This window comes from Spinacia oleracea, chromosome 2 (genome assembly GCF_020520425.1).
Source record: "Spinacia oleracea cultivar Varoflay chromosome 2, BTI_SOV_V1, whole genome shotgun sequence".
NCBI lineage: Eukaryota > Viridiplantae > Streptophyta > Magnoliopsida > Caryophyllales > Amaranthaceae > Spinacia > Spinacia oleracea.
In genome coordinates, this window is record NC_079488.1 from 23,579,660 (window position 1) to 23,597,754 (window position 18,095).

An 18,095-nucleotide genomic window follows, 5' to 3' on the forward strand; every position below is an offset into this window, starting at 1 on the left:
GGTGGTATTGTTTTGCACATTTTTTCTTTTACTACTTCTTCCTCACATGGTAGAGAACCAAACATTCTTTCTAAAATAAATAATACACCAAGGTTGATTACCTATAGATCTTGTTATTCCCTTCCTAGTAGTAACAGAATTTACACTTTGTTGTTGGTTGTACTCTTTGTTTTTCCTTTTAGGTGAGTTACAAATAGTGTAGGGGATTCTTCCTCTTTCCTTTTAAGTGAGTTACAAATAGTATAGGGAATTCGAACATGTTTGCACACGTTCCTACTTTCATTTTTAAGTGAATTACGAAATGAATCCAATAAAAATTTAGGAGCAAATCTATTCTAATATTTAATAGCAGGGAGGTTGGAGAGCCACGTGGCCCCCTCCTAAAATTTCAGAACTTTATTATATTTTTTTATAAAAAAAAAACTAAATAACAAAGACATAAACGATAAACGACAAATTAGAAGAAGTCATTCTCTCCTCCAACCTTCAACCGTCCCCTTCAACCTTCACATCTGAAACAACAAAAAAACCAAATTGCATCGATTCATCCCATCAATTATCTCCAAGCTAGCTTGAATCCTATATCAAATTATTAGTTTAATTTCAAAAAGAAAACCCAAGAAGCCTCATCTTTTGGTTGTATATGGGTGGGTTTTGCTGTTGAATTTTCCAATAAGAATCAGGTAACTTCCTTCCTCTTCTTTATGAAATTAATCGTGTTTTTAATAATGTTTTTGTCAAATTTTGTTTTAGTGATGAAAAGGTTGTTCTGGATCTCAATGACATAGAAATATCTAAAAACAAATGTTAAATCTCTGCCTACTTGGTCCTTCCGTCGGTGACACCGCGGCGGCGGCGGTCTTAGATGATGTTGGGGTTCAAAAGAATTAGTATAATTTCTGGGTGTGATTGATTTTCTGATTATTGGTTTAATTGATTTGTTGCCATTTAATTTTTAGCATGAAAAAAATTGATTGAAGGTGAAGAAAAATGGTGACGTTTCACTGTTTCAATATGGAAAATATTTGTCTCTAAATAACTGAAAAGGTTAACTACTAATCCAAATGTTCTAATAGAAATTGCGATTTATGCACAGTTTTTCATTTCAATTTTCCTATAATCTTTAGTATACCTTTCCCCCTTCCTTAATTGAATTTCAAGTCCCCCCTTCCCCAGAGGTTTGGAAAAAAAACTCTCCCGGGAACTTGAGGAAAATAGTTAAGTTTAAGATAATTTTAATGAGAACAGATTTGGGATTCGATCAATAGGACTTGTGAAATTTATGTTGTTCAAGAGGGTTTTACAGAATTTTATGGTCTAATGTCATGAGGAATTTTCTAATGTTTTGTATTTTGATGAACTTTTCAGATATACAAATCATTTTCCATGCTCAATTTGCAATTTTGGGTACATTTTTCTCTACGATTTGCATTATTATTTGTTCTATTACAAGAGAACATAGTAAACTTGGCCATATTTTAATGGGGAAAGACATAGGGTTTGGACCAGACTTGTGACATTTTGGTTGCTTTAGATTTTTAGAAATTTTTTTATAGAATTTTTTTGTCTAATTTTCAGGGGAACTTTTAATCCTTTGTTTTAACTTTTTCAGGGTAGAAGTTGTAGATAAATTGCTTAGTGCATTTGCTTTATAAGGGACAATGACGTATCACATATCTTGGCAAAATAACGAGGACTACGTATGTAATTTTAATTATCAAAATTAAGCTTTGTACCATGTTTTGTATAATTCAGAGATGTTGTTATGCTTCTTCATGTTTTCATACCTCATACCTCATACATTATACATTATTTTATTATAGTTTGGTTTGTTGGGAGAGAATCGTGATAATCATGTTTGGTGTTCTAGAATGGTTTCATAGGCTATGGTTTAAAGAATCCAGAGGAGTGTACAGGGAAGTTTAAGCATTCAGATTAGTTTTTTGTTGTTGTTTGATGGAGGAGTTTGTTCACTCTTCTATTATTTAATAACAGGGAAGTTCAAGAGAATTTGTTGTTGTTTGATGGAGGAATTTTCGATCGAAAGATATGTGTGTTGTAGGTTTTTTTTATATGCGAGACTCGAGTAACTTTAAATTGGTTATTTTGATGGGTTAGGATAGATTGAATCTCTATTTATTCATATTTTTTTCAATTTCTAATGGTTAATTTTCAGATTGGAAGTTTGGAGTTTCAGAAAGATATCAAGCCTTGAAGGTAGGATTGTCTCAATCGGGTTGTTAATTTTGCTGCTATTATTCTTACCTTTTATTTTATTGAATTCTTGAAGCTTTTAGGGATTATCGTATTCACATTGTATTGGTCCTGATTTGATATTTTTTTATTCTTCTTCGTCTTTAAAAGAGATTCATGATTGAAATCTTAAATTAAACCCTAGCTAGCTATAGGTTAGGTTAAGAGTTCTCATTAGCCGGATTAGTATGGATAATGTCTTTACTTAGTCTAAATGTGAGGGAAGTTGTTCTTTTGGTTGAATTAGCTTATGAACGTTCTAGGCGTTTTCCAAAACATGGTTGATCCACAATTAGGAACATACTTGGGGATGTATGAAAGATAAGCCCCTTCAACAAACTGAAGGAAGTGGGAGACTATATTCCTATTATTCAGATTGTTGAATACCAAAAGCCAAAACAGTGAGACACGTTTATACTTTCAAGTTTCGAGGAACCTTCACTATATGAGTTTGATGTCATAGGAGTCATCTTAACAACATTTTGAACCGGTATAGGTTTTCACCTTTGACCTATGAATTGTTCTGTTTATATTTAGTCTGTCGGATACTATAAATTGATTAATTATAATGAGTGATTTGTTGTTGTCTATTGAGCTTATTTTCTTATCAGTCAAAATACTTAAATCATAAGATTTTTAATTTTTGTCTGAGTGTATCTCAATATGGTGAATGAGATGTTGGCGTTTGTCAACTCAACCATATTAACAACTGGTTTATCAACTCCAAGCACAAGCAATAAAAGGTCATGCCATGATCTGATTAATTTCTGCAGAATGATAAAATCATATGACACTGCTCATCAGTGTATTGTTTACGCTCATAAAGTTTTTTAATCAGTTTTTCTTCTCTGTATGCAGATTTCTATTTCTCAAGTTCATTTATTTCACATTTCAGTTTGTAATGGTCTCTGTGTGTGTTTTCTCTTGTGGTTGAAGTGAAACTTGAGTCTGTTAGTATATTTGTTGGTTGGCTCCATGCTATGTGTTCCTCTTATCCTTTTATTTTTAAAACTTAGCTATTGTTTTTAGCTTATGGCCTATCCTGCTTGCATAAGCATGTTATTTCTGTGTTTGTAAAGGTTTTGTTATTTCCCATTCACACTTTTTCTGTTCTGTTTAGAAATTTGAATACTTTATTCTTTAGACTTCTTGATACATTTGGTCCAATGATACTTGTGATGAATACATATGATGGTAGTTTAGTCTCATATGCAAAAGGTTAGCAGCTTGGTCAAGGTTGGACTTAATACCTACTGTTTTACAAACTTTGTAAAGTTGGCACATCAAAATTGTTTATTTGAGTTTTAACACTCTGAGTGGTTTAGGAAATCTACTTCTGAAGTACAAGACATGTAAAGGAACTAGTGAAGAAGTCCTTAATGATTATGTTACTATATTAATAGTTTTTAACTATAAAAAATATATAATTGGTAACTAATACAAATATCTTTTTGGTACAGGAAACTACCAGTTGGGATCTTCAAGTGGAACAAAAATTTACAGGAACTTGAATATTGCAGAAGTCGGGTATTTCAAAAAGGCGTAAGAAAATATTAATACATACAAAGTGCTGCAAATTTGTTAAACCATATCATCATCATTATCATTAAAATTAAAATTATTTTTTAATTACAATATAGGGGAACTTATTCCTGAAGTTACACAATTTCAAATACCACAGTCAGAAAGTAAAAATGGAGATAATGAGCAAAAATAGCAAAAGCATAAAAGAACTCCAACAAACTTATTTGGAACAAGAAGATAACCAGGTAATTTTGAATTTATTCATTTTTAAAATCTCATTCCATGTCATATATAAGTTGTCACTCAAAGGGAAATTATTTGATATTTTAATATTGCACATGACTCTAAAACACTTTATGTAACCCAGAAATAAGATATGTAATAGTTAAAATTTTGCACAAATTAAACTATATTCGTTCCACGGGATATACAAATAACACACACTTGCAAGGCACAAATCGAAATGCTTCGTGAGAGATTTTGGATGGAAATATGAATCATGTCGAGTTTGCAAGACAAAGCTTGATGTATGAAATGGAAAACTAATACCACTTTTTTGCAGATTAAAGGAAAAAGAATAAGAGTCATCAACGACATGGCAAAGGAATAGGCTCGTGGGTGTGGATGCAGGACATCAACACCACAAGGATAAAATATTTTTGTTTCTTATATATTAGGTGTTGTAAACACATTGGACGTATTACTTTTTAGATTGTAACTAATCTGTTTGATTTTATCTATTAGTTTGGGATAACTTCAAAACAATGTAATTCTAAAAATTTATTTATGTATTGTACAAAGGATTTAGCTTCCATGTAACTATTAGACATAATAAAGACTCCTGTAACTTATGCAAATTATTATTCAATCAAATGAAAAATTTCAAAACAAACCACTCACTTTTTATGAGTTATATTTTTATAATTTTCATCTCCCGCCTTCAAATACACCAACTTTTTTGTGATAAATTTAGTGTCACCTTTAGCAATTCAAATGCACTATTTAATATTTTTGGTTGTTCAAACTATAAAATAATAAGGAGTTCCGTGCATCGCACGGGCTTGAAACTAGTTCTTTTTTAAAGGTAGTGTACAATAATTGTAAATCAGAGTAAAAGTTAAGTCAAATATTTAAAAGTTACCTTGATATAATATAAGTTGTTTATCTCTTGAAAATCACTAATAATGTATGAATTATAAAAGTACCTATGTAACCCTTTAAAATGTTTATCAATCAAAAAAATTTATAATAGAAGTATAAAAATTAATCAAAACATGTTTAATTTACCCGATGTACGAATAATTTATTGTACACCTAGTGCGTGCAAGACTAGGGATGTCAATGGGTAGTGTCTGGATAGTGTCTAGCAATACCCTGACCCGGACCCTAATTTTTTGACCTATGCCTATGCCCATATCCTACCCCACCCTTACCCTTTAGGGTTTTAATTTACAAGACTCTTACCAAGACCCTGTGGGTCCAATAGGGTATGGGTAGAGTCTATGGTCTGGAGCGGGTCCGTGTTGCCTATTTTCTCTATAGCTTTTATCGACTTTTTTTTATATTCAATTACCATATGTAATGTGCAAAAAGAAAAATACAAGTCAAATTAATTTGACATTTTAAAACAAACAAATCCTAGTGCCCTGAATCATATTTGCCTTTCGTTAAACACATTACAATTTAATCAATTAAGGTCACAAATTAAAAAATCTCAGGTTCTCAATTACACAATTGGATGATTATTAGAGGAGTAGATTTGATTTTGTGGATTGCCTTAAGGTTTTGTGTTATTTTTATATTTTTTAAATAAAATTTGAGCGGGTTTAGTTTAGGGTCTGGGTAGGGTATGAGTCTTAAGGGCCTATGGGTAGGGTGCGCATCTGAAAAAATTAGACCCTTATCCAACTCTATCCGATACATCATATACCTATACCTTACCCTTACCTTATAGGGTTTAAAAAAAATTAAGACCCATGCTCTAATTTTAGGGTAGGGTTTGACAGGCCGGGTCAGGATAGGGTCCTGAACCCGTTGCCATCCATATGCAAGACCTTTTAGGCATCGTCCCCTTGATTAAGCAAACCTAAAATGACTTATTGAACGTTAAATATACCCGAAAATACATTATAAAAAAACGTTAAACACTGTTCTAATTCGCACATACCAAACGTTTGTTTTCAATAATAGGAGCTATGAGCTAGCTACCTGACATTATCCAAATCTATACCTGGTATTTAAAAGCAAAACCGTGATTAGCTGACACATCACACATGTCATCCCCTTCTTTCATCCATCAATTTGTTTTTTGTATTGTTCCTTGTGTTGTTTGCTACGGAGTATATCTTACAAGTCTAACGTATCTTCCACTTCATCTTCCTTATCAGTGACGGATCTAGGATTTGAGAAATGGGGGTACGAATAATTTCTTATAGTCTACCAACGGGGAAAAAAATAACGGGTCCAATTCCGCTATAAAAATGATCACAAAAAGGGTCTATTTTCGGTATTAAAAAAGGGGTCAAAATTACATTCGTTGTAATATTTTAGTCCAAATAATTAAAATCTAAACCCACCGTTTACTTCTTTTATTATCAACGATTTAATAGTCTTTTAGTATATTCGATAAACAAAAGAACAATTAGAGAAATAAAGGGAGTAGTGAACTGTGTATATAAAAACCATTAATGAAATTGAAATCATATTAAGTTTCAATAGAATTGAAAATATTATTTTTCACTATGTATATGACATCTAGCATTGTGTTCACAAATTTTATTTTTTAAAAATTATATAATCCATGCAACTAATTTTAGCTAGGTACAAAAGTAAAATTCACAAAAAGTGATATATCTATGTAATTGAAATTAAATGAGTGAAAAAGAAACTCATAAATGATATAGCTAGAATCATTAAAAATTTGAAAAAAGGAAAGACTAAAATCAATAAATACTTAAATGGTGAAAAAACTATTTAGCGCTAAACAATGAGAAAGTAAAACACTAAGGAGCTAAATAAATGGGAAAAAGTGATGAAAAATAAGATTTTCCAAGAGTCGAACCCTATATCTCTTTGCTCTAACATAATGAGGCTAAATACTCAACCAACTAAGACAAACTCATTTATGTGATACCTAATAGGGAATTTCAAATATATGAAAAATACCTGTTACTGTTATATATTTTTTCGCGGATCTAGGGAATGGGGGGCAACGGTACCCCTTGTACCCCCCCTAAATCCGCCCCTGCTCCTTATTCAACATCAATTCACCATTTATTTCATATATTCATTCAATCTCTTTCACTCCATATCCTTTTTTAACACTCCATATAATTCACCATTTGATTTTATTTATACTTCTCCGTTTCCGGAAATATCGCACATGGTTGACTTTTACTCACCTAACACATTACTTTGACTCTTAATATCTCAAATCGTGTACAAGTAAAAATTATAAATATATATTGTTACGAATTTAACATGACCCACATTACTACAATTTTATTACGTACGAATCACAAAAAGTGGCCAAAGTCGTCGTGTGAATAGTGTAAAAAAATAAAATGGTGCGATATTTCCGGAACGGAGAAATTATATATTATTTCAACCTTCAAATTTCACCTTTGTTTAAATCATATATTCCAACTAAAATCACAATCCTTAAAAAAAATAAGAACTTTAAAAGAAAGTTAATTAACAACCACTAATTTTCCGTTCTTTGAACGGGCTCAAGAGCTAGTTACATAAACAAGCTGAAATAGTGTAGCTATATGCAAGTTCTAATAATATGATACTCCATTACATACTTTTACAGTTTTTGTTACATAAATGAATAATTGAATACTCCAAGAAAGTATATATATAATATATGAAACAGGTTAAGAAAAGAAAAATGCAAACAAGGGGAGTAGAATCAGCAAAGACAGGCTAGATTTCGAAGCATCTGATGTTCTACCGTGATTACCAACACCACCAGTTGGTATGAATCTTGGGGTTCTCCTGAACATTACAGCAAGTTTTCGAGTATGCCACGAACAAGAATGATGAATACAATCATCATCATCAGCTTCATTTGTTGCCTTTCTGCTACTGCTGCTATTGGTAACTGCATAACTCGAGGCATGTTCATCATGTTGTACTGATGATGAGCAGGGAATAAGCTGCGACACGAATAACATGAAGAATACGAAGAGCAGAAATCGAAGTTTCAACTGTGTCATCTTGTTTAAGCAATTGAACTTGGGATGTTAGTTTAGAGGTGAAGTTTTTTTGGGTGGGAATTGATTGGATGAGGTGAGGAAAGACTTAAGGGTTGTGTGATCATATTTATAATGGGCAATTAGGTGAGGTTTACGAATTATAGTTTTGTTATGTGCGTTGAAGACGTCAACTTTGGTTTGAGTCTTTTTCTATGGGCAGATATCGTCTGTCTCTGCCCCACTCGGTTTCAGTCTACTTGGCACAATTCAGTAGTTTCCCAGGAATTTGCATCCCACTTTTAGTTATACTTCCTCGTAAGGATTTGCTCGCAAAAACTAAAAATACATAGCAGGTAGCCAACAATTCATATATGAATTACGTAACCAACTTTTAAAATATGTCACTCATATGAGCAGATAGCTAAATAATTAAATGGAAAAAGTAAAAAATATATATATAAAGTAATAATTAAATTAAATATTAGTTAGAAATTTGATGGGATAAATTTAGCTACGTCACCTTGTAGCTAACTATTAGAGTTGCTCATAATTGCAACGTTTCTATTTTCCAATATTTATTTTTAATTACAACCTTTCTATTTTTGACAAATATCCACCCAACTTTACCAAAGTATCCTCATACCTGTTCAATAACCCACAATTTCCCCTAATTATATCTAAAAATGAAGACATGAATTTAATTACTACAGTAAATATTGCAACTACGGAGTAAAACCAAACAAAGGAAGTATATACTAAATGCACACACAAAAATAATAGTCACGTATATGAAAGTACTTTCAAGGATGCCCTATAATAGTTACTCCGAATTTTCTAATACGCCCATACTTAAATTAAGGGCTGAGTATGAAATGTTTACAATTGATTCCGGACATGTGAAATACCTAATTACTCCTATGATACTGTTCTTCGGGTTTTAGGAAAGAAAAAACAAGCTCTCCCTAAGATGGTTTACAAATTTACAGAAATCTGGGTTTCCTACCTAAAATGAATTGCTCAAGTTTTGCAACTGGAGGACATTCTTGACAATCTACAAAAAACTACTACCAGGTTAATGGAATCTGATACCTTATGCAGGACTATGTAAGTGGGTAAATACAGAAGCCTAAATCATCTAAAAAGTTCATCAAGAATATCTTGGTTGAGGGTCTGGAAAGATGGTATTTGGCCAACCTGTCTAGCCATCTCACCAGTTACTCGGTCCATGTAAAGCGCGTAAAGCCCTGACCTTTTCTCCATTGATTGCAACGTTTTACGAGCGTGAAGAAATGAAGTCAGCCACTCTTCAAACAAACCTACAATGACATCAAACTTTCACATCAGTCTACGACTATGCTGCATTTACTCAAGGTAGAACCAATGTCAAAGATAACACATCATTTTGATGCAGAAACATTCATATTTCTATTAGTATACTAGATCTAACAGCAAAGTTATACTTCTTCCATTCTTATTTACATGACACAATTGGGTTTTAGATACTATTTATACGAGCTTCTTTGACTTTATTTTGTGATTTATACTTGAGAAAATATATAGTTGTGTGTAGGTTATTGTTAGATTCGATCGTCTCAATAAAATATTTTTTATAATTTTTTCTTATCCACAACTGAACATATTAATGGTTGAAACCATACATTGGCAAACGTGACTAAATAATTGTGTCATGTAAATAAGAAAAAATGAAGTATAAGTTATGGAAGCCATATAAGAAGGTAAAGCACATACTAATTTCAAAACCTTCTTCCTTCGACCAAGTGACTAAGTAGTCTGACACTAGAAACTCGATAAGCTGAATCCTGCAAGTCACACAATTTAGAAAGGTGAGTAAGAAAAGGAATTACTCCATACTACTAGATGATATCCAACTAAATTACACATATGTGTCGATCTTTTAATATTGTGAGAATATGATTCCCGCGGATAGCAGAAAACATAATTACAGCTTTTATTTTTGAGGACTACATGACACTTCAAAATAACCAATGGCACATTTTGTGGCATATCAACAAACCAGGAAACTGGAATACTAATATGAAATCCAAGAGAGAGGTGAGGATATTGATACATTGACAATTAGGACAGTTTTAGGTGAAAATTGGAGATTAGAAGTAATACAGTTGAAATATGTTAGTACCAAATGAGTAATTATAGATGCTGAATACCACATCGGTTCAATAAAAAAAATCCATGACCTTAATTGATGCAATAGGATATGATAGGGTCTAAATGAAGCTTAGAGGACACATGTATCATGTAAAAAGTGTGGAAGCTTACATCACAAACATGGAATCATGAATCTGGGGAAAAGACTCATCAAATGGATCCAGCAAGAGCAGCCGTTCTGCTAGTTCAGATATCCTGTGACAGACAGAAAGAAAGATCCTCTGTCCTACATAGGACGCCTTTCCAAGCATACGAATAATATGCTGAATATGGATTCGGCCATCAGTTTCAGGGTCGCAAACCTCTGAAACAATATTACAACAAGATCAGCAACCAAATAAAACAAAATAACAAATGATAGAACACATAGAATTGTTAGCATATATGAAGACTACTATTCTGACATGCAGTCGGACGACATTTTATTGTCCCTGACAAAAATTAACAGTCTTTTTTTCCAGGAAGGCAAATTTATTGTTTCACTTTGCAATTGCCTAACAGAAGAACCGGAGCATTCATTTCTATTCATATCTATTTGAAAGAGCATCTAGCTCAACTACATACTCTATTTCAATTTTTCTGGAGCTCCATCACATTACACCAGGCAGAAATTTTCCAGTGGAGATGTTCATTACAGAGGATTAAAATGGAAAAACTGATAAACTTTCAAATCAACGAGACAAGCCAATATTCCCTCGAAACACGTAGTAATGTCAACGGTTCAATGCTGCAATTTTAGCCCATTTTATAGAGTGTCATCAAGGAAAAGCATGATGAAACATTTGTTCTGTATAATAATATGAATCCACCAGAATTAGCGTTATGTAAACAAATGAGAATTATGTAATAACACAAATTACCATCTTCCAGAGGTGTGCACATCCTTTTGACCAGACGAACAATCAAGTTGCTGATAACTCCTTCAGTGACAGACACATCCTTTCCCGTTGACAAAACGTGAGTCACAGAACCTTCAATAACAGTACAAAAATACATCTCTATTAATTGATGAAGTCAATCAGTCATCACATCAGAATCCCATGAAAAACAGCGATATTCTAAGATACAATTGTTCACATTTTGACAAGCATAGGCTATACAATTGGGACTGGTACTCCTGAATACAAGATTTTCCTTTTTGTCAAGCTACTAGAAATTAGTGCCAATAGCATACAACCAAACTTTTTTCTTTCCCTGTCATCGTTTGCCTAATTCAAGAATCAAGACTCATAAACAATATTGCAGGCAAGGCACAAACCGCTACAAATTAATAGGATAATGCTGCAAAAGAAATGAAGGCAAGCCTAATATGAGCAATTAGCTAACCAACTAATTTGACGTTTGATCATCAAGCACACCTTAAGTAACAATAATCCACACTAAAGTAGCAGTTGAACCTCAAACCAATATTTTTCCATACATTTCAAGGCATGGAGAGGATAAGTCAGACAAAGAGACGTTTGCTAACATGACAACAAAAACTAATTCCAAAACTGCAAGACCAAGTATGATAACAATGACTAACTTAGAATGAAGTCCACGGCTTGATGTGCCAAGTTTGCAAAATCAGGTTTCTTCACCTGCAGAAAATCATAGAACTTGCTTGAAATCATGACAGCACCACTAAATTTATAAACAAAGTTTTACTATTCAGGATAGGTTAACATAATTTAACGAAATGCAGTCTAACCATGCTAGGTGTTTCACAAAGATCCACAAGATATTCAGCCGATATCTTCAGCTTTTCTATGTCCTCTTCCTTGTAAAATTCTGTTTAATTACAAGCAACAAAGAATAAGTTTTCGATAATCTCCACAATCTACACTTAATTTCCAGCAATTTTCATATTCACTTACCATTTTGTTCTACATTACATAAATTAAACAGAAAAAAAAAGACTGAAAATCCAGTCTTGAATGTTGTAATATGCATTCGAACCTGAAAAGGCTCGTTGATCAATCGAATTGCTCGCCTTTCTTTTGATTCTCTTATGCAAACGTACTGCAAAATCAAAATCATTTCATCCAAATCAACAAAATTACTCTTAAACAAAACATTTCCTAATTATTTAGCTTTTTATAAACTGAAGTGCAAAGGACGAGAGAAGACCTAATCTGAGAAATCTGCGGCGAAGAACATCATTCAGCCGATGATCAGAATCATCTATGAACTTCTTAGGGCTTACAATTTGCAAATTCTTGAAGAAATAACACTTGCAGGAAGCACTTTCCGGATACAAATCACAACCTAAATCACCTGATTACACAAAAACGTGAACAAAAATTCAAAAAAAAATAGCAAGATAATTCAAATTGTACAGGTAATTGTACCATAAAATCCACGAATTGCAAACCTTCTAGACGTTTGAGCTCATCTGAGAGCCGGAGCATTTCCTGCTTGCGATTTTTCGCCTGAAATACAGCAAAAATGTCGTCAATCAGAAATTCAGACTTCAGGGAGAAGGAGAGACGGAGAGAGAGACGCGCGCACCTTTTGTTTCCAATGGAAGGTTCGAGAAGCAGAAGAGGAGACAGAAGAATGAGGTTGAGAGAGAAGTTTTGATCGGACAAGAGAAATGGCGATTGCAATCTTCATTGCCTCGTTCGATTTCATCGCCGTCGCCGATGGCTCCGCCATCATCGCGGTGGTTGCAGCCATTTTTCTGTCCTATGTCGTCAGCCTTCGGCGGTGAGTGGTGACACTGTCAGTAGAGTGGTTGTTCTACTTTCAGGTGGACGCGGGAATTTAGATCAGGCGTAGTTGGCAGTGTCGAACTGTCGATAATATGGCATGGACCGTGTCCGTGGTTGGGTTCGTTTTCGTGTTTGGGTTTGGGTTCATGTTCGGGTTTGCGTTCGTATTCGTGCCCATTAATGTGCGGATTATCCCATCATGTGACCGTGTCAACTAGTTGAGTAGTCGTGTTTGATTGAGTTTGACCATATTTATTCGGTTTCTTAAATTTACATTTTTTAAAAAAAAAATTATTGTTCGGATTTTTGGAGCAGTTTATGAATTGTCATTATGACAAAAATCCAGGTATTTATAAACTCGTGTGTTTCAAATATATCAATTTATATACCTTTTAGAAAAATATATTATATTTAATTTGAAATTATAGGAGAAGTCTGATAGATTTTTATTTATTTGGCAAAAGAAAATCGTTAGAGAAATTATTACCGATGTGTGCAGAACTGATGATGATGAGAAGATGATAACAAAAAAGATGTAAATAATATGAAGTATATTTTGTGAGCTTATACAAGGTTAGTGTAATATGTATGTCGTGACTAATTTTCCAAAAAGAGTTACGCTAACCCATTTGACCCTATATCGCTTCATACCGTGCGTAAATCAAATTCCATTTATTAATATAATGTGCGACTCCATTTTATTGTGCTTGATCATATCTTAAAGACATAGTATAACTTAGACTCGGCTCACGACCCAACACACACAATAACATGTCGTGTCGTGTCGTATCGTATTTACCCCGTGCTCAAATCCTATCATATTTTGTACATGTTGGATCATCTTTAGACAATTTTGACTAAATTAAACTTAGACACTCTATAATCACTTTCCCAAAAGAAAAACAAAAAATTGTTCAACTCAACTTTAATTTAGTTCTTAGAAAAACCCTAATTATTGGAAAACGCATTGTCTTCTTGAGCCCAACAAGGCAACAAGCAAAAAAATAAAAATAAAAACTAAAAGGATAAAAATGTCATAACACTTGAGTAGTAAATAAAATAAACCCTTAAAATTAACAAAATGGCGCTCAACTCAAACTTGAGTACTTTACCCGCTAAAATTTTACCGGCAACTTTCTATTTTTAATTATAAACCAAACTCAAATGTTTAAATATCTCCCGCGCAACCGCCCTCCATTTCTACCTTCCCTCCTCCTTCTCTCTTCTTCCTCCTTCTTCTTCTCCCTCTCTCTCTCTCTCCAAAATTACTTCAGATTCAACACCCAGATTCTCTCTCTCCAACTTTCTCACTCTAGCAGAAGAAGAAGAATGGCAAAGCAGGGAAAAGGAAGAAAATCTGATACCAACAACAACAATGTAGGCAAAGGGAAGGTAACCCCAGTTCAAGTCGCCTTCCTTGTAGATCGTTACCTCGCCGATAACAACTATTCAAAAACCCGGTCCACTTTTCGGTCCGAAGCGTCTTCCGTCATCTCTAAATCTTTCCTTCAAGAGGTACTTTTTGGTTTGTTTTGTTTATCTAGATTAATTGATTTTTGTTTTAATTTGTTTTTGTTTTTGTTTTTGTATTGATTGATTTGGTTGGGGTTGAATTTACAGGCGCCCAAGAGTTTGTTGAGTTTAGGGGAATTGTTAGATGAGTATATATGGTTGAAAGAGCAGAAAGTGGTGATTGAGCAGGAGAAAACTGGGTTAGCTCAAGAAAAGTCTAGGGTTCAATCCCTTTTGCAAGGGATGCAAGATTTGATGAATGTTTATAATTCTACTGCTACTGTTAATTGTCTTACCCCTCCTCCGCCACCGCCGCCTCCTGCTTCGGTTTTACCTAATTCAGGTTATTCCTTTTGCCTGAACTTATGCTTCTTTTTGTTTGATTTTGAAGTGGGTATTTCAGTATTTGGTGTTCTGGTTCAAATTGAATATTGGTTGATTAGAATTTCTGGGTGAAAGTGCCAATTGTTTGATTGAGTCCACATTTTTTTGTATGATTATGCATTGTTTTAGGGTTAAATTCGTTGGATTAATTTCTAGGTTTACTCAATTGGACTTATTTAGTAGATGATGAGATTGTGGGAAACGAGATGTGTAAATTAGGGATTTGTCGAGGATAGAGTGTAGCTGTAAAAGCTGTTGATTTTCATACTTTTAGATGTATTTAGACATGGAGTTTGAAAATTGACATGGTATTCTGGTTCAAATTGAATATTGAAGGTGACAATTGTTTGATTGAGTCGACATTTGTTTGTATGATTATGCATTGTTTTAGGGTTGATTTTGTAGGATTGGTTCCTAGGTTTACAAATTGAGCTGTTTGCTGATAGATGATGAATGTGGGAACTGAAATGTGTAAATTAGAGGGTTTGTCGGAAACTCGAGTTTGATCATCCTTCATGTTAAGGAATCTAGCTGTATGAGCTGTTGAATTTCATTCTTTTAGATGAGTTTAGACATGGAGTGTGAAATATGACTTAGAAAGACATTAATTTGAGTCCTTCACCATTTCACATCTTCGAAATCGATTCAACGAGGTTGTATCCTTAAGCAAACATGTTCAAATTCAAGTAGTGATGTTTTACATCAACAAAATTGTAGGTAAAGAATGCCTTAAACATCTTAGTACTCCTGTCCTGGTACTCGAGTTTGTGATTTTTCGTGTGATCAATGCAAACACAACTACACTAGCAAAACTTAGCTGTAGTTGGAATGGTGGAAATGGAAAACTAGCCTTTTGAAATATGCTGTTATCAATGCAAAACTAAGTAGCTATTTGGAATGGTGGAAACTAGTCTTTTGAATTGACACCCATGCTTGTTTTCTATGGTTTTCAGTTTATCCTGCTCACGGAACTCCAGTTATGACATCAGTATCAATGAGTACAATGACACAAAGTGTTAAGATGGATCATGCCAACTTCTCAACACCTACCATTGGTTCGCGTCCTCCAAGGAAGCGAAAGAATTACAAGGATCTCCAAAGTGCACCTCAAGCACCAAAGAAATACTGCAGTTCAGTAACCAACAACGCGTTCTATGACAAAGGTCCGTTTTGGTTTAACCACTCTATTCACCATGTTCATACAGTAACATTTGGTTCTTATAAAACTTAACTTTCTGCAGGTAGTAATTCAGTTGCACAACCAAACAACGCATCTAAAAGTCACATTATTAACCATCAATTTCGTCCCCTCCAATCAGTGTCACCTAATTTTGCTCAAGGAGGATTGCACATTCAAGGAACAAGTGTAGCTAAAAATCTGTTTAATAAACCTTCATTATCTCCACCTTCAAATTCTTCGGGTCCCAAAACACCCCCACGAGCACTCTCTTCCCAAAGCGATAAATCCATTTCTCCTCTTGAAGATGTTTCTTCAACTGCAAAGTCACATAATGATGGTAGCACCCCTCCTGAAACTACACCCACCAACTGTACTATTTACTCCTCTAAGATGATTATAATGAGTCCTGCTAAGAAAATATCCATTGAAAGAAATCAATGTACGTTTTCTTCTTCGCCTGTTAAATCAAACAAGCATCATCAAAGCAGCAATAGAGAACATGTTAAAGGGAGGCTGGATTTTGATTGTTCTGATGTGCCAACAAATTTGGAAAATACAAGTGGGGATGGAACTAGTAGTAGCAGTAGTCCTACTTCTGAATCTGACAGGGAAGGTGATCTTTTTGACTTGGATTTGACAAGTTTTGAAGCCTTTGGTCCGGACTTTTCTCTGACGGAGTTTCTGACTGATTTCGGGATTGAGTGTGGTGGAGGAACTACTGACTATTCCTGCCCATCAACAGCAGATGCTTCTACTGATGCAGTTCCACAGTAAGTGGGTTTTTTTGCCAAATTCCTGCTTTGTTGGTTTCGTATTGTTATTATTATCATTTATGCTTAAAAGGCAAATGGAAAATACAGGTTGCTTCAGGACAGAAACAATGGAGAGTTGGGAACAAGCCAAGATTACATAGTAGAGCATTCATCAGCTGCTCAAGAAGCTGTTGCAGGAGATATGATCATGAATGGTAAACTTCAAAACTTTTTTTACCTTCTTTAGTTGAGTTTATACTCAATCATCTGGTTTCCGCTGACATGATGATACCTTCATTTGAATTACAGGAGGTACAGATTCCATTTCAGTCCAGTCCATAAGAAAATGCATACAAATAATGAGTCCTAGTAAGTAATTCCCTCTCTTATTACATGTATACCCTTTGCATTCCTCCCAAAATTGTTACTGCTCTCTAACATGAGCTTAATTTTTTACTGTACTCCAGAGAAAGGTTCAAGAAACAGCCCTATTCATGAAGAAGAAAATTTAACCGCAAGCGCCAGCTAACCAGTTTTAACCTTCAGGCTGACTTCAACAACCTGACTAGTTGATGACATTTTGATATACACTTCCCGGAAAGCTGATTTAGGTTTAGAATTAGATCGACTTCTCTATCTTCTTGCGCGGTTGTAGTTTTTTTTCTAGACAGAGAAGTTCACACTTGGGAGCAACTTTTGTTACACACTCTTAATGCAGTTAGAATCAGACATCTCTGTGTTCTTGCGCGGTTGTATGTGTGTTTCTAGACTGAGAAGTTAAGTTCACGGTAGTTTGTTAATCACTCTTGATGCAGTGGAAGTGTGAATTTATTACCACTAAATTTATTGAATCCCATCAGATAGGTACTGAAACTGACTTGTATTAATTCTTGATAATAATGAGAAATGGTTCTTGTCAGAATATTAGAGGTTGTGTATTTGCATTTTGTCTGTTGCTGTCCTGTTGCTGTCCTGTTGCTGATTACAATATCATTGTTTCTTTTATGTTTTACTTTAGATCAGTGGTTAAGGGGCGAGGCTAAGGCATCGAGCTTGTCTCCATGAGTACTTGTTTCTGTAGTCTATTCATCAATTTTACTTGGACTGGGGTTGGGTCAAGTCTGAGGGTAGAGTTTTTGTTTCATCTTGCTCTCTAGTCTTGATTGCTATGTTGCTCGAACACGGATTTAAGTGTCATGTCCGACACCGATGTTGGAGGATCCGACACTCCGTCCAAAACTTTGCAGACACGGTGACATGTTGAATGGAGTGTCTTGACTATTAGACACGACTATTATATAAAGTGTCGGAGAAATTCTTACCCCATGTTATTTTAATACTCCGTATGTAAAAAGAAAAGAAAAGGAAGAGGAAGAGGAGGGCACCAAGTTAACCTAATTTTTAAAATTTT

The 18,095-nt window shown here is 34.2% G+C and overlaps 2 protein-coding genes and 1 long non-coding RNA gene across 3 annotated transcripts; 2 read left to right on the plus strand and 1 right to left on the minus strand.

The window, feature by feature from the left end:
* The first annotated feature begins 282 nt into the window (after positions 1-282).
* On the plus strand, positions 283-4,709 carry LOC130467777 (uncharacterized). Its single transcript, XR_008927576.1, has 7 exons — positions 283-683; positions 1,369-1,407; positions 1,613-1,700; positions 2,177-2,217; positions 3,714-3,795; positions 3,894-4,022; positions 4,340-4,709. It is a non-coding gene; the product is annotated as an uncharacterized lncRNA (long non-coding RNA).
* Positions 4,710-7,367: 2,658 nt separating this feature from the next.
* LOC110775043 (protein MULTIPOLAR SPINDLE 1) lies at positions 7,368-12,963 on the minus strand. Its single transcript, XM_021979646.2, has 10 exons — positions 12,654-12,963; positions 12,517-12,574; positions 12,273-12,419; positions 12,102-12,164; positions 11,854-11,933; positions 11,689-11,743; positions 11,024-11,134; positions 10,275-10,467; positions 9,726-9,796; positions 7,368-9,292 (listed from the first exon to the last, which is right to left on the minus strand). The coding sequence occupies exons 1-10, from the start codon at positions 12,819-12,821 to the stop codon at positions 9,108-9,110; spliced, it is 1,131 nt and encodes a 376-aa protein (XP_021835338.1). The 5' UTR covers positions 12,822-12,963; the 3' UTR covers positions 7,368-9,107.
* A 1,090-nt stretch (positions 12,964-14,053) lies between these two features.
* LOC110775042 (uncharacterized) lies at positions 14,054-17,611 on the plus strand. Its single transcript, XM_021979645.2, has 7 exons — positions 14,054-14,371; positions 14,477-14,711; positions 15,706-15,915; positions 15,994-16,702; positions 16,793-16,899; positions 16,994-17,053; positions 17,152-17,611. Exons 1-7 carry the CDS (start codon positions 14,186-14,188, stop codon positions 17,211-17,213), a joined length of 1,569 nt encoding a protein of 522 aa, XP_021835337.1. The 5' UTR covers positions 14,054-14,185; the 3' UTR covers positions 17,214-17,611.
* Positions 17,612-18,095: the final 484 nt, after the last annotated feature.